The sequence below is a fragment of the Brachyhypopomus gauderio genome, chromosome 10 (assembly GCF_052324685.1).
Source record: "Brachyhypopomus gauderio isolate BG-103 chromosome 10, BGAUD_0.2, whole genome shotgun sequence".
NCBI classification, from domain to species: domain Eukaryota; kingdom Metazoa; phylum Chordata; class Actinopteri; order Gymnotiformes; family Hypopomidae; genus Brachyhypopomus; species Brachyhypopomus gauderio.
The window spans coordinates 3731372-3747244 of NC_135220.1; the positions used below are offsets into that span (position 1 = coordinate 3731372).

Genomic DNA, 15873 nt, shown 5'->3' on the forward strand with positions numbered 1-15873 from the left:
AATTAAAATGGTATATATAATCATAATATATTATATAATAATATTAATTCGATCTGCTCTTAAAAATATTTGTTAAAAATTAATCATAAGAATCCAGTGTCTTACCAAAAGAATAACTACATTGGGTTGGTAAAGCTACACATGAAAGCTGTCTAATCAAATAATGTATCAAAATCAGCAGAACAACTGTCTCTTCACCAAAAACTTCCACAACTCCTTTAAAGTTATTATTCCTGATAACCCTGCTGTTATTTACAGTGACGTGAGCTTACATCTGAGTGTTTGATCACTTTTATATGTTGTCGTTATGCATATGTGAAATGAGTTACTTCTTTCATCTAAACATTAGAACATTAGAATGATTTTATTCAGTCCACGATTCTGAGTTGTACATTTACATTATACATAAGATTGATACAAGTAAAAACACAAAGTACAAGGAGTCACTACATATAACGTAGCTTTGCATTACATGACAATCCTCAGATTTTCATACACTGCATTTTTAAAAGATAAAAGTTATTGTTGCCTCTAAGGTATAACAATACGAAACACCATCTACCAACAATTCGGATTAAATCCTGTCCAGCCAGACCTATAAAACTGCATAAACATATCAAAAGTACATGTAGGCATTAGAAATTAGCAAAACTTACTGTGAATACTTAGTATTCATTCATGTTTTCCTTGTGGAGAGGGACTTGTAGTAAGACACCATATTAAATCTGCATATGTTTTTGTGAGTTATTCTGAAGCCCCCTGAGTGTTTTCTCATCGAACCTGTAAGTGAGCTTACGTTTCACTTTGCATATCTCGCCGGTGCGGGAGTAGTTCCTGAGGGCACGCGCCATCTTCTGGTAGGTCATGGTCTTGCGGTTTCCCTTGCGTCTCCCCCACATTTCAGCCAGTTTCTCCTTGTTCTGGGAGGAGAACTGAAATGTGCCGTTAGCTGACTGCACCCACCAGATGCAGCTGCGCATGTCTGGAGTCTGAAGCATCTCGTAGAGAAACTGAAACAGGCGTTCTTTCCTTTTTCCTGGAGAGAGAAAGCAAGATTTCTCACCTGATCATGAAATTACTTTCCTTTCATGCTTATATATTTTAACAACCACTAGTGATAGTGATCTCAGAAAGATTCAAGTATTCAAGTATCCTTATGTAGCATATATGTACTGACTAATCACTGGGTATGCCTATAGAACAGGCGGGACAAAAAAACTGGTAAATGTGTTTATGTGTACACGTGTGTGCAAAACCACAGGTACCAGTCAGAGGAGCCATGGGCAGTGGTTCCCAGCCCGGCCTCCTGATGTCTTCAGGGGGGGAAGGAGGAAAGTCCTGGCAGCCTGAAGTGCTGGACTGTGAGTCTGTGTCACTGCAGCGATGGTTGTCATACTGACAGTGCACTCCCTACAACAATAAAAATAGCAAATAAACCACAGATAGTGCCTGCAGGTTCATTGTGTGTGCCTGTGTGTGTGTGCCTGTGTGTGTGTGTGTGTGTGTGTGTGTGTGTGTGTGTGTGTGTGTGTGTGTGCCTGTGTATGCTTGTGCGCCTGTGTGTGTGTGTGTGTGTGTGTGTGTGTGTGTGTGTGTGTGTGCTTACCCACTCACTGGGACTTGAGAAACTGAGCCATGCCTGCTGCCGTTGAGGCTGCTCTTCACAGCACGTCTCTTTTGGTCCTACTAGGCCACTGTACTGCCATTCATATGAATGTCGACCTGACCAGCTGTGTTCTGCAGAGAAAAACAACACATGAATGAACAACACAACACAAACAAAATTAGTCAATTAAGCTCTCTGTAGAATCTTGAAGATCTTCAAGAACATCCCGATTAAGCAGAGATTCTTTTCCTGGAGAGTTGCCTTCGACTTGCCCTCTAGAAAAGCTCTTCCATCCAATCTGTTGTTTTTTTTGGACACTCACACCTCTGTTGTGAGGATCTTACTGTTCTCCCCTCCTGACCTGAGGTCAGTGGCTCCACGTTGCTCCTGCTCTGGATGCAGGTCCTTGGCTGCACTTCCCCTGTGTGCTCCTTCAGATATTCCTCAATCATGTCCAGGTCCACCTCGCCGGCCGGCGACTCACCCACTTTCACCTCCTGGATATAATGGATCTGCAGAAACACAGAACAGTAGCAAGTAGACCTATATGACAGAATCCAGATATACAGGACATTCAAGACATTCAGAATAAAACTCTCCTGTAAAGTCACCTGTCAACACCAGTCACCTTATGCCTACACCTAAAGCTGTACTTAGGAAAGCCTCAATTTTAGGTTCCTGACCTAAAACTGGATCAGGTAGTCATTGTACTTCTGTCTAATTATGCATTAACAAACTGGGCACAAAACTGGATAACAGGTTAACCAATGTCAAGCTGAACACATTCCCTATGTACGCAGGTGTGTGTGTGCAACTGTTTACAATTGAACATTTAACCAAAACACCCATGTTAACCAAGCTTATGTGTATTACAAACAGGTTGTTTTGTGGCTATTACATATCCCAAAGGACACATTGTGTACGGGTTACATATCACAACATCATTCAGTTAATTAATTTGCATTATAGACAAAATAGCTTGGAGACCATAAACTATATCTTGTGTGTAGACACAAACACCCTGGTGATTATCTGCTTGATAATAATCTGCTTTGCGCATTGATAATCTCTGTTCAGACAAGTTATGACAATGATAGTAGTCTTCAACTACATTTCAGCTGTGTTATTTAGAAATGTCTGTGTGTTTCTTCCACCTTCAAGGGGCCTGTCCCAACTGTGGGGTGACACGGCTCCTGTGTACATAGGAAAGGTGCCCTTCACCGACAATGACTCAAAGAACTAGTGTAGTAAAAAGGCACATTTGTTTTTGGTGTGTTGAGTCTAAACTAAAAATAACAAAATTTGACAAAAAGTAGACCCACCAGTTCAGGGTTAGCCGGCATGCTCTGCACACAGACACACAGCAGCTGCAAAAACAGCACATCCCACAGAATGACGCTCCCAAGTCAGACAGTATGAAGTCTCATCAGACAGTATGAAGTCTCATCAGGCTTATACAGCAAATTTTGCACAGATCAGATGTTAACTCCATTTAGATGACCAAATAGATCTTAAGAGTGTAAACATGTTACCTTGGAAACGTTCGTGATGAATCACAAAATAAGCAGGAGGGTGCAGTAGGTCCACTGAAGAGTGAGAGAGAGTGAAAGAATAGGGCAACAAGTCACCTGTAATGTGCACCTGCTGTCACGACACCTCCTTTTATATCATCCATCTCTCCCTCTCTCTTTCTCTATCTCTCTCTCTATCACACACAAACACATATGCAAGCCTACACATTTGTGCACTCTCGCACACATGCATGCACACACATGCATGTACACACACATGCATGCACACAGACACACACACACACACACACATACACACACACACACACACACACACACACACACACACACACACACACACACACACACACACACACACACATACACACACACACACACACACACACACACACACACACACACACACACACACACACACACACTTTTCTGGATTCCCCTTATCTCTGTGCCAACCCCTTTATGCAAATTCTTCTCCCAGACAGCCTTCCAGGCAGGGTAACGGTGTGGGCTACTCCAAAGGGCTCACAGGTGCACCACCTTTGTGTTACCATTAGCAACAGTATTACAGCTTCTCACACTGATGTCACACTTGTCTCAGTATCATGGCCACTTCTTTCAACATGCTTCAAAACACATTCACCATATCAACAGACTATGTGAACTAAATTCTGTCTGTACTTTTGCATCGCTTTCAACACAAAAGGCATTCAGTCACCACTGCTTCCAAAAGTGATGACCACCTCTCAGCCAGGGTCCACCTCCAGCCGGGGATCACAACTCTGTACTGCTACAGCAACATAGACATGTAGACACTCTCAGTTCAAAACCAAACAAAATTCTGATCACTGTGCATAGAAATATGTTGCATGTTGACAGACAGATGAAACAGATGCATTTGAAACATAAACTGCGTAAAACAGATCAGTACAGTAGTGGTAATACTGGTAATGTGCATGTAAATTGGCAAAGTTGGATGTAGTTGTTGCTGAAAAGATTTTTCACTATTACTGTAGTCCATGTATTCCTGAAACTCCTAGCTGTGTTTCCAGGTGTGTTTCCAACCTGCCCAGGTGTTTCCAGGTGTGTTTTTGACCTGCCCAGGTGTTTCCAGGTGTGTTTCCAACCTGCCCAGGTGTTTCCAGATGTGTTTCCACCATGTCTAGGTGTTTCCAGATGTGTTTACACCATGTCTAGGTGTTTCCAGGTGTTTCCAGATGTGTTTCCAGCATGTCTAAGTGTTTCCAGGTGTTTCCAGGTGTTTCCTCACTGTGTTCCTGTTTGCATGCGTTCAGTGAGGTGGACAGAATGGATGAAGCTCACAGCAGTGGTATTTTGATACTGATACTGGCAGAAAGAAATGTGCATATTATTGTGCAGAGTGAAAACGCTGATTTGGTATTACTGTATTTGTTTCATTATCATATATTGCAGTAAATACTGTTATTCTGGATTTGCAATACAGTAAAACATTCATTTATTTGTACCTACCTGTAAACACAGTCATTATACCTGTAGTGAGAGTTAGGCCAACAGATCAAGTTTCTTTAGTTGACAAAATATTTGTGGAGGCAAAAATAGAAGTAAGGGAAACACATAGTATATGTATTTGTCCAGTGTTTCCAGTGTTGTTTGCATTTTGAAAATCATTGCACATTGAGTGACAGAGCAGTCTTGTGTGAGAAAGCCTGTGATATAGGTACGGCATTCTGAGTTAGTTATGGCAGCCTGTGTTATAGCTATGGTAGCCTGAGTCACTTTTTGGATAAAATATGAAGTATGTTGTGTTTGTGTTTCAAACACACACCACAGGTGTAACTAATTATGATAGCAATTGCTTATTAATCAAGATAACACAATCACTAAATGAAAAGGAATGAATTCTAGTGCTGTCCTTGAAAAAAAAAAACAGTGAAAAAACGGCTTTTCCTGTAAATGTAGACGCTGAGGTTAACACCCTCAACACGTCCACCACAGTTTAATTTAAAGTTACAAATTTCTCTTTTAAAATGAACTGATCTATCATCACCATTCAATTGTATTTCACAGAAAATTTGTGTAAATACATCACGCTGTGGTTTTGACTTCTGGGTGTGTGATAAACTCACAACATAAATAGTGTTAAAAAAGCAACCTGTTGTCATGCACATGGGACTCAGTGTTATCAGGATTGCAGTGTTACATGGAGTTTCACAGTGTCCAGAGAAAACCCTCACACTCCCCATTCTGCCTTTACAGAATCCCCTGTATGTTGTGGAGGAACTTTTCAAATCAAACAATCACAGAATTATTTTAAATTGACGAATTATTGAGAAATTGAATTTTCCTTCTAAGTAGAAAAATTTGAATAAACAGTCCAGTGTACCAGAAACATGCTAGAACATTTCTCTGTGTTCAAAAATTTGGAAAACAACATTCTTATGATATGATAAGATTTGTTTATATTTCTTAAGGTAATTTTTTCCTTGCAAAGTGATAAAGTGATTCATCAAAAGATTTACAGCTGCTCTACTCTGTCTGAAGGTAAATAAATCACATAGAGCAGTAAAGTGTGACAGGTAAAAACCTGCTGCAATAATACTATAATTCTGTCAGTGAATAGACGTCAAGGCCAGTCCCGATTCACATTCAGTGATTAACACCATCTTTGCATATAGTTCAAATAATCTTAGAAACACCTACAAGATAATAACATCCATATAAATATTAATAATAAATGCGATTGTGTCTAACAGAAATTGAAGTGTATGTAATTTTGTGGGGAAAATTGAAGAATTCAGAAGAGTCATTTCTGTCCACAATTGGTTATTCTCCACAAACCACTCAGAGACCTGTAGGATTATGTTTTCCTGCTGAGAAATCACGAGATCATGGAGGCACAGTGACACTGTTTCACTGCTGGTGCTGAGACTTGATTAGTAATGAAAATGCTATAAGTCCAGAATCCGTTGTCAGCTGGGACACGTCTGATTTGCACTGCTGAGACTGATAATGTCTGCCATCTGGAATATTGCACTATTTTATGGGCCAATTTTGCTGCCCTCCACCGCCACTATTGCACAGCCCAGGCTGTGGGAAGGTGAGCTCGCTCTGTAAACACCTCGCCATGCCTGCAAAACTCCTCTGCACTTCGTAACCCGTGGGAGCCCTTCACACTCCAGGAGGGTTTTCGGTGTGCAATTTGCAGAGACACACGTGTATGAGATGTTTACAGAAGTCTCTCAATTTCCTCTGAGATTCAGTGACTAGATCAGTGTGTGGGGTATCATGAGAACCTTACAGAATCATTGACTTATAGCTGCTTACCCAATCACCTACAGTAAAAGACTAATTAATAATGGACAGAGAATTAGCATATAAACCACAGCAGTATATCCAGGGTTGAATGGGAAATAAAATTTTTGTGTGAATTCCCCTAATGCCCCTAAACTTTGTTCAGTTTAAGATTTTTTTTTAAGCTTAAAATCACTGGCTACATGTAGTCAGAAAGGAATTCAGAAAAAAATAGTAATTGATTTTGATTGTGAATAATTTGGCTTTAAATCACAAATTATTTTCGTTTTCTGTGATGATTCACAAAAGTGGTTTTAGTTTCTCTTCTTCATCCTTAGGACAGGGTGAACTCTGCTTTGAAAGGTATTTCCTTTTACAGCATGTCCTGCTGTGAGTGCGAGTGACTGCTGCACTGTGTCAGAACGATGGTTTTCAGGACATCTACCTGCTCGGCATGTTTGGAAAATCCCCAGGTGGGAGAATATCTGGCCGTTGCTTTGCAGAGCTCTGCTGCACCTGTTTACAGGGGTTGGGAAGTGGGGGGAGGGGGGTAGTTCAAGGTCTTCAGAAACGTCAGGCCTGATTCTTATCATGCATGTGTATTTAATAACAAACCTGTCAGGTTTGATTGTAGCACTGGTTTTAAACCACATGATATAAGCAAACACCTCTCTCAGAAACATTGTTCCAGACTTTCTGCATTTACTGGTTAGCATTTATTTTTTTACTTCTTGAAAGTGTACCATCAGAAGGGCTGAGATGGCCTCTATAAATAACTACATTCTCATTACTGTTAGCTCCTGCACAGATAGATGAGGTCATAGCACTGCTGTCTGTTTTTTTTCTATAAAGAATATAGAAATCCACAAGTTGTTCTGAAAAAAATACCACCAGAAATTACAATTAAACAAAAATGAATATATTTTTATTACATAAATGTATATATGATAGTTTAAGTTTTCATTTTGCATATGGCTTACTTCAGCCTCATCAAAATACACAACCCACACCCAGTAAGCTGTTACACACCAGTTAGAGTTAGGTGTATAGGTGTATACAGTGGTTAGAAACCGTGGTATGCAAATCTTTTTTTATAATTCTGCTACACAAACAATACACCATTCTGCTGAAGGTATCATGTACATGTCTGCATTTTTGTGCCTGTGCCTGTGTATGTGTGTGTGTGTGTGTGTGTGTGTGTGTGTGTGTGTGTGTGTGTGTGTGTGTGTGTGTGTGTGTGTGTGTGTGTCTATGCACACATACCCCTGGCCAGGCCTTGGCAGGGTGACTGAGTCATTAGTAGTCCAGGTGTGTGCTTTAACAGTTTAAAAGGAATCCCCAACTGAATTTGCAGAAAGACATACATAAACAAATCAGGGAAACACAGTGAAGTGACTTGGGGATTCCCCCAGACCATCACACATTCACCTGCCCCAGAGCATTACACATTCACCTGCCTCATAGCATCACACATTCACCTGCCCCAGAGCATCACACATTCACCTGCCCCAGGGCATCACACATTCACCTGCCCCAGGGCATCACACATTCACCTGCCCCAGAGCATCACACATTCACCTGCCCCAGGGCATCACACATTCACCTGCCCCAGGGCATCACACATTCACCTGCCCCAGAGCATCACACATTCACCTGCCCCAGACCATCACACATTCACCTGCCCCAGACCATCACACATTCACCTGCCCCAGGGCATCACACATTCACCTGCCCCAGAGCATCACACATTCACCTGCCCCAGGGCATCCCACATTCACCTGCCCCAGGGCATCACACATTCACCTGCCCCAGGGCATCACACATTCACCTGCCCCAGACCATCACACATTCACCTGCCCCAGAGCATCACACATTCACCTGCCCCAGGGCATCACACATTCACCTGCCCCAGAGCATCACACATTCAACTGCCCCAGGGCATCACACATTCACCTGCCCCAGAGCATCACACATTCACCTGCCCCAGACCATCACACATTCACCTGCCCCAGACCATCACACATTCACCTGCCCCAGGGCATCACACATTCACCTGCCCCAGGGCATCACACATTCACTTGCCCCAGACCATCACACATTCACCTGCCCCAGATCATCGCACATTGACCTGCCCCTGAGGTGTTTGAAATCTCCTCAGACCAGTCCTTACATCTCATCTGTTAGATACACATGTTATTTACTTTATTTAAAAGTCCTCTGTTCTTAAAACAACATTCTCAGCCAGTAAGGTGACATGCTCAGATCCAAAAGGGATGATTTGTACTAAGTGGAAGCTTCCATGGCCAGATTTGGCTTTGATGGAAAATGAATAAACAGGAATCCAATTTGTTACTTGCATGATACATAAAGCCCAAAATGCTTTATCCATGAGTTATAGTTAATCCTTGATTAATCATCTTAGCTTAATCCTAGTGGTTGTTGGAGTGTGCTGTATTAACATAAACGCCGTGATTGGAAGTGCAGTTCTTGCTTGTAAAGCCGTAAGACTTTCTGAGAAATAACACAGGGTAGCTGAGCACCATGGCTGGCACATATCCCACCATGATCTGCAGGCATCTTCCAGACTTGAACACACCTGGTGCCAATGAAGCAGTTAGCAGCTGTCTGGAGCGTGAGGGCCACATTGCTGGACATGTGTGTGGCAACATACCACAGAATCCTTTGCCGTTATATGTAAACTGTACAGACATCAGTGCCCTGTGAAGAATTATTCAAATGTTGAAAAATGAAAGATAATTTGAGAGTTCCCTGGAACACCATAAGCATATTTAAGATAATGTTAAATAAGGGCCGTTTAAGCTAAAAATCTAGCCCAGTTGAAGATAATCAGAACTATTCCAGTTCTGACTCGTTCTGTTTCAACACTGCCCCGGTCTGACCGGTCAGGCCCGCAGAAAGACCAGCTGGAAATTACCTCAGAACACTGAACACGGCAACGTTTCGGGTTCAACGACTGCTTTTAGAGAGACTGAGACTCCAGTGGCAACACAGCGGCAGACGGCACAGCACTGTGTGGTGGAGCTGAGCACATGCCGAGTAATTCTGGACCAGTAGTGGTGGAGCGACGGGACGTCTCAGCTCAGTTTGTCTGGTCTTGGACTCCTGGTGGACAGCTCTGTGTGTTGGTAAGTGGCGCTTCCACTGAGCCTCTGGTCTCGTTACCAATGCCTTCTGAGCAGAGAGGGCTTCTCCAACCCCTCCTTGTCCTGAAATGGCACCTCTGCTTGCATGGGAACTCATCCCCCCGGTCCTCATTATCTCTGTCTTAGGGGCCATTGCTTAGGTGTGTATTGGGATCTACATGTCTAACCCTGAAGAGTGGATAAAACAGGTCCCTTCCCCTCATGCTTTGGCGCAGAGTCCTCGGGTGTCGGGTCTTGGGTGGAGTGCCCCGTGCATTGTGAGACGTGTCCCGGTCTTGACGTCAGCGCTCTCAGGTCTTCCCCTTGCCAGCTTATTGTGCCCGCTGGGTATCTGCTGACTGGCAGGATGTGTGTGATCATGACTTTGATCTTATTGTTCTCATTCCACGGGCTCTGGACCTGCCTTACCCTGTGGTGCTGCTTGGGTGCCACTGACATTCTCATTTCTGCAGTCTTCCAGTGAGTTCTGGTTAAATGCTCTAATGGTGCTATTGACCTTTATACAGGTATGTGGCATTGATCCCTATGCTTTCCTGTAGGCCAGAAGTAGATCGGTCTGTCTGATCTTAGATCGGTCTGTCTGATCTTAGGTCAGTCTGTCTGATCTTAGATCAGTCTGTCTGATCTTAGATCGGTCTGTCTGATCTTAGTTCAGTCTGTCTGATCTTAGTTCAGTCTGTCTGATCTTAGATTGCTCTGTCTGGAATCCAGGAGGTCTGCTCTGTTCAGTTCTCAGTGCTTTTATATATATATAATAATGATATTATTATTATTATATTATTATATAATATTTTTATATTATATAATAATAATTGTAGGTGTGTCCAAACTTACATACAGTATATATACAGATATATCTACAAATACATACAGATCCTATTTCCTCATTTTACGTTGTCCTGTGGGATTCAACTTGCACAAAAGTCCAATGTCAATAACATTCCTTAAACAAACAATCCTTCATTTTTTCTTATCTGCCCCAGCATATAAAATATATGAATGTGTAAATCACCTGTTTTCCCAAGCAAAGCAGATAAGATACAGGAGCAGACCTTCCAGTTTCTCTCTCTCTCTCTCTCACACACACACACACACACACACACACACACACACACACACACACACACGCTCATATGCACATACACACGCATATACATACACGCAAACACACACACACACGCACACACACACACACACACACACACACACACGCAAACACACACACACACACACACACGCAAACACACACACACACACACACACACGCAAACACACACACACACAAACACACGCATATACATACACGCAAACACACGCATATACACACACACACACACACATAAACACACACACACACATATGCACAAACACACGCAAACTCACACACACATGCACACACACACACACACACACACACACACGCACACCACTGGCGTAGGGGAGGGGCACGCAAGGCACGCACTGCGGGGGGGGGGGGGCCCGAACACAGGTGGGCCCCGCCTTAGGACGAGTTTGTTGTTTAGTCATCCTCCTGGGTGATGTTAATGTTTTCCCCCACGCTTACAGTTTTTATTGGTTGTTTTGACGCTGCCGTCGACTCAAATTCACATTTTTCAAAACAGTTAACACAGAGACCTAAACAGTGACACAGTGTTCAAAATTACACATTTTGTTTGCAAAAGGCCAAACCTGTGTCAAAACCTTTAAAATATGCAACAAAAGCAAATTTAGCCTTCAAACATCTCACATTTGACACAAGTGTATAAACACCTCCAATCAATCATTACACATTGGGCAACAAAATACAAAATAAAGCACTCATGTGTGAATCAGTGACCGTTGCTTGTCATTGTAGTCTATATGTGACTGTATGTAGTCAAATTTACCCTCTAGCAAAAAAAAAGCATCCAGAATCAGATATGCTTTGATGCAAATTTTATTAATTAAATGCTTAATTTTTTTAGACTGTGGCTGACAAATGAAATATTCCAACAGAGAAATACATGGAAATAAAAATAAAATCCATTACTGTGTAAGAAATTATGAAAAAACACAGAATTTTACAGTAAACAACGAAAAACTATAGTAGGTCTATACTATAAGAGTATAAGCGATAGCCACAAGTGATAGTCTTCTGTCTCTTCTAGTCTCCTCTTTCTTGAAGCCTGGGCCACAAGGCCTCATCCACATCGCATTCAATATTCTCTCGTGCAATGCACCGAGGGAAAAATCGTCTAGCATGCCTGATCCATCCTTGACATGCCTCTGCATCTATATCTTGGGCAGCAGCAGTCATTGCATTGAGCAAGGGCATCTGTCCATAGGGTCGGTGATCATATACCTTCCATCTCCATGCACTAAAGAATTCCTCTATGGGATTTAAAAACGGAGAGTATGGAGGAAGAAATTGTACCATCATCCGACAGTGCACTGCAAACCACTCATTCACAATACGAGAGTGGTGGAACGCCACATTGTCCCAGATAATCACGAACCGTGGCATGCCAGGCCTCAACAGGCCTCGCTCCTGAGGTGGGATCAGGATGTCATAAAGGGCATTCAGGAATGCTATGAGACGCTCAGTGTTGTATGGGCCAATGGTAGGAATATGGCACAGGACGCCATCATTGGAGATGGCAGCACACATAGTTATATTGGCACCCCTCTGCCCTGGAACAGTAATAGTGGCCCTATTCCCAATGAGGTTCCTTCCTCGTCTCCTTACTTTACAAAGATTGAAGCCGGCTTCGTCGACATAAATGAAGATATGATGTGCCCCCTCAGCTTCAAGCTCCATTATTCGCTAGGCAAAATTACAAAGGCAAAATTACAATTATGTCAAAGTGACTCCAGTTCACTCTACAGTAACTGCATGATATAACAAGGTATACGAGTATAGTACTGTTGTGTTTCCTTACCTCCACATATTGGCATCTGGCCTCCTTCACAGCTTCAGAGTTCCTCTGAAAAGGAACTCTATAGAGCTGTTTCATGGCCATATGATTCCTTCTGAGGACGCGGTCAATTGTGGCCTCACTCACAGTATGGATGTTCCTAAATACTCCTTGATCAGCAATCACTGCTGCCTTGATTTCACGCAGCCTAATGGCATTATTTGCCAGAACCATGTTGACAACGGCTGCCTCCTGTTCAGCATTAAAAATTCTCCCTCTACCACCACCGACTGGTAGTCTTTCGATTCTATAAAGAATACATGAAATGTGGACAAAATTACACGAAGTAATGTATATCACTGCAGATACTGTATTTCTGTATATACTGTATAGCAACATTACCTGTTCTCCTGTTGAAAAACTCTAACAATGGATGCAACAGTGTTTCTGTTGAGAACAGGTTGGACTCTCTGTCCAGCTTCTCTCAATGAAAGGCCATGATTTACAACATGATCAATCACAGTTGCCCGAATTTCATCGGTAACTTGAGCCCTTCCAGCTATACCTCTACCTCGCACACGGACTCCTCTTCCTCTGACCACTCTACCTCTTACTCTCACTCTTCCTCTCATCTGCATTAGACCTCCTCGATCCATGCTTGCAAAGAACAACACAGGCCTGCAGACTGATTGCAAATTTAAATATTCTGTGAAGAAGTGTCAACCAGGTGCTTTCAGTGATGTCATAATGATCAGGGAGTGTCTAAGAGCTTGGAGCTTATGGTTTCTGTTCTGTAACCAAAGTTAAACTTCTGAAGTTTGGACTTCTTGAATGACATCTGCGTTAACTGTTTTGCAAAAGGGTGTGAAAACTGTGTTAATCCAATGAGAATGGGTTAACACATTTGCAAGAGGTGTCTTCTGCTCTGCTGAGATGGTGATGAGGAAGACTGAGAGGTTCCCAGTTTCTTCAAACAGGTCAAAGCAATCAGGCGAAAATGACGTAATCGCTGTGGCTCCGCCCGTGCGCGAGGACCTCGCGCGCTGTCGATTCGCGAGGTCGTGCACCTCTCGAATTTTGTAACTTCGCACGCGCGCCGATGAACAAAGTCATGCGATGAACAAAGTCATGTTTGCAGGGTTCATACACCTTAACAAGGTGGAATTAAAGCATTTGTACATCACTTTCAAGGTCCATTTCAATATTTCCCAGCACGTTAAACTTAGTTAAATATTTATACATATACTCGAAATTATTCGCTTTTTATCAAATTATTTAATGGTTGTTTATTTTCAAAACGCCCAATCTTAACGTCTTCACGTTCTCTTATGTTTCGTCCTGGAATTACAAGAGGCTCGTATTTGTTAACGTATGGTTTCGGACAACACTGCAAAGCCATATTTTACACTGCAGTGACGCTCGTGACGCTCGCGCAGGGTCGCGCGCTACGGTCGCTCGCGAGATTTTAGCTCACGCACGGGCCTCCTCATTGCCTCCTTGCGGTGGGGCCCCAGAATTTTGCGCTACGCCTCTGACGCACACACTGCTCACACTGCTCATACTGGACACTTGGGATAGCTGGATGATAAAGATCAGCTATAAGAGTGAATGTTGGTCAGACATTGCCTGGTGGTAGGGAACTGGTCTTGTGACCGGAGGGTTGTGGGTTCAATTCCCAGACCTGAGGCCATGACTGAGGTATCCTTGAGCAAGGCTCCTAACCCCAACTGCTCCCCGGGCGCCGGGCTAGGGCTGCCCACCGCTCTGGGCACGTGTGATCCACAGCCCCCTAGTAATTACTAGTGTGTGTATGTGTGTTCTAACTGCACAGATGGGTTAAAAGCGGAGGACAAATTTCGATTGCGGTGTCAATTGACAAAATACGGCACATTTACATTTACATTTTACATGAAATCTACTGAAGACTGGCTCCTCAGTGCGCCCTCTGCTGGCCACACTGCACACAGCATCTGCTCCCTGAACACAACGTGCATGTGGGAGATTGCTGGCAAAGCAAAGCTTGCAGAGGCAACACCTGAGGCATAGCCCTCAATGGCAGTAAGTCCTCTCTAGTGTCTTAAAGTAGACTGGCCACTAGATGGCGCCATCGGCTTAATCAAACAGTAACCATGTCTGAAATGAGAGACTTATGAGAATGTTCCAGTAGCATTATTTATGTTACAAAAATGCTATTATGTAGTATATCCAAAAGAGGTTTCAATTCACAGAAATGTCTACTGTGGTGTAGAAGACACCAGAAAGTCTCCAGCCAATCCGAAATACAAAAGTGGAGGTGCTGGTGGATGAATGTTTTTGAAGATATAGTCTGTGTGCGGGTACTCAAATGTAAGTCATGAAAAAATAACCTACTTTGAACGAATGCTTAGACAATCAGGAAATTAAAATTTAATTAGCCTTGGGCATCGGTGTGGTCATGTAGCCACGTCATGTGAGGTGAGGGTTAGTGCCTCGGGAATTCTTTTTCAGACATTCAATAAAAGCCTAAATGTGGAACCCATTCAGTCAGAGAACCGGGCAGTTTATACATAGGTTTTCCTACTGTTGTCTCCGAGAGGTGCTGTAGGACATTACATTTGCAATCAGAGCAGAACATTGATGCTTATGGAAATATAAAATCCTTCCCATGCACGACTTAAAAACAAACAGAGCTAACATGTGATTGAATCATTCCTAGTGGAGTGTGCATGGCTGTAGTGCGGTCCAGCCCTTGATCAGTCTGTGGGTCACATTTTTCCCGCCCCGGTCCTGGATGGATAACCCGCACACAATCCCACATCAGCTTCAGAGAGCTGCGTGAACGTAGGAACGCTGTTCACATGCGGGTCATGCTGATTGTGCACCAGAGCTAAATGAGTTGCATGTACAGTGTCCCACACTCATGCAGGGAGTCTCCCCTCGCCAGGTCTCTGTAGTTATTGGAACGTATGGGCAGGCTGACCCCTCTCTTGTAATACGGCCCTGACCGAGGCGCTCTACATCACCTTCAGCTGTTTGTTTTTCTTCCTCCGCCACACCCAGATTTGGTTCACCCTGCCGGTTTCTGCAAGTACAACAGTATGTAAATATAAATGGAAATTATAATATTTATTTGGGCTGAATGGCGGGGGAACTAAAGCAGACTTTTACGTTTCAACACGCAGGAGGCACTATGATGTGGAGGAAGACATGACTGGGAGAACCACGGGGAACTTGCTGATTACACACAGTAGCAAGGCTGGCTCACCCTGCACGCTGTCAGCATGACAACCAAATATATAACAATATATGCTACCCTTCAGTGGTAATGTTATGATGTCAGAATCTTTGGTGACAAGAGACGTGACATCGTTTCACAGGCTGTGGTAGCAAACCCGTGGTCTTTTCACAAACACACACATACACACACA

At 43.1% G+C, this 15873-nt stretch overlaps 2 protein-coding genes across 3 annotated transcripts; both read right to left on the reverse strand.

Annotated features, from left to right (window-relative positions):
* Positions 1 to 367: 367 nt before the first annotated feature.
* On the reverse strand, positions 368 to 3322 carry LOC143526241 (transcription factor PU.1). 2 transcript variants are annotated; one of them, XM_077020886.1, is made up of 6 exons: positions 3139 to 3318; positions 2929 to 2973; positions 1968 to 2118; positions 1607 to 1737; positions 1266 to 1410; positions 368 to 1036 (listed from the first exon to the last, which is right to left on the reverse strand). In XM_077020886.1, the coding sequence occupies exons 2-6, from the start codon at positions 2947 to 2949 to the stop codon at positions 720 to 722; spliced, it is 765 nt and encodes a 254-aa protein (XP_076877001.1). In that variant the 5' UTR covers positions 2950 to 2973; positions 3139 to 3318; the 3' UTR covers positions 368 to 719. The 2 variants fall into 2 exon arrangements, with proteins under 2 accessions (XP_076877001.1, XP_076877002.1); XM_077020887.1 differs by lacking the exon at positions 2929 to 2973 and having other exon boundaries at positions 3139 to 3322.
* Positions 3323 to 11550: 8228 nt separating this feature from the next.
* On the reverse strand, positions 11551 to 13444 carry LOC143525202 (uncharacterized). The gene is made up of 3 exons (XM_077018824.1): positions 12869 to 13444; positions 12491 to 12773; positions 11551 to 12375 (listed from the first exon to the last, which is right to left on the reverse strand). Exons 1-3 carry the CDS (start codon positions 13120 to 13122, stop codon positions 11716 to 11718), a joined length of 1197 nt encoding a protein of 398 aa, XP_076874939.1. The 5' UTR covers positions 13123 to 13444; the 3' UTR covers positions 11551 to 11715.
* Between the last annotated feature and the right edge of the window lie 2429 nt (positions 13445 to 15873).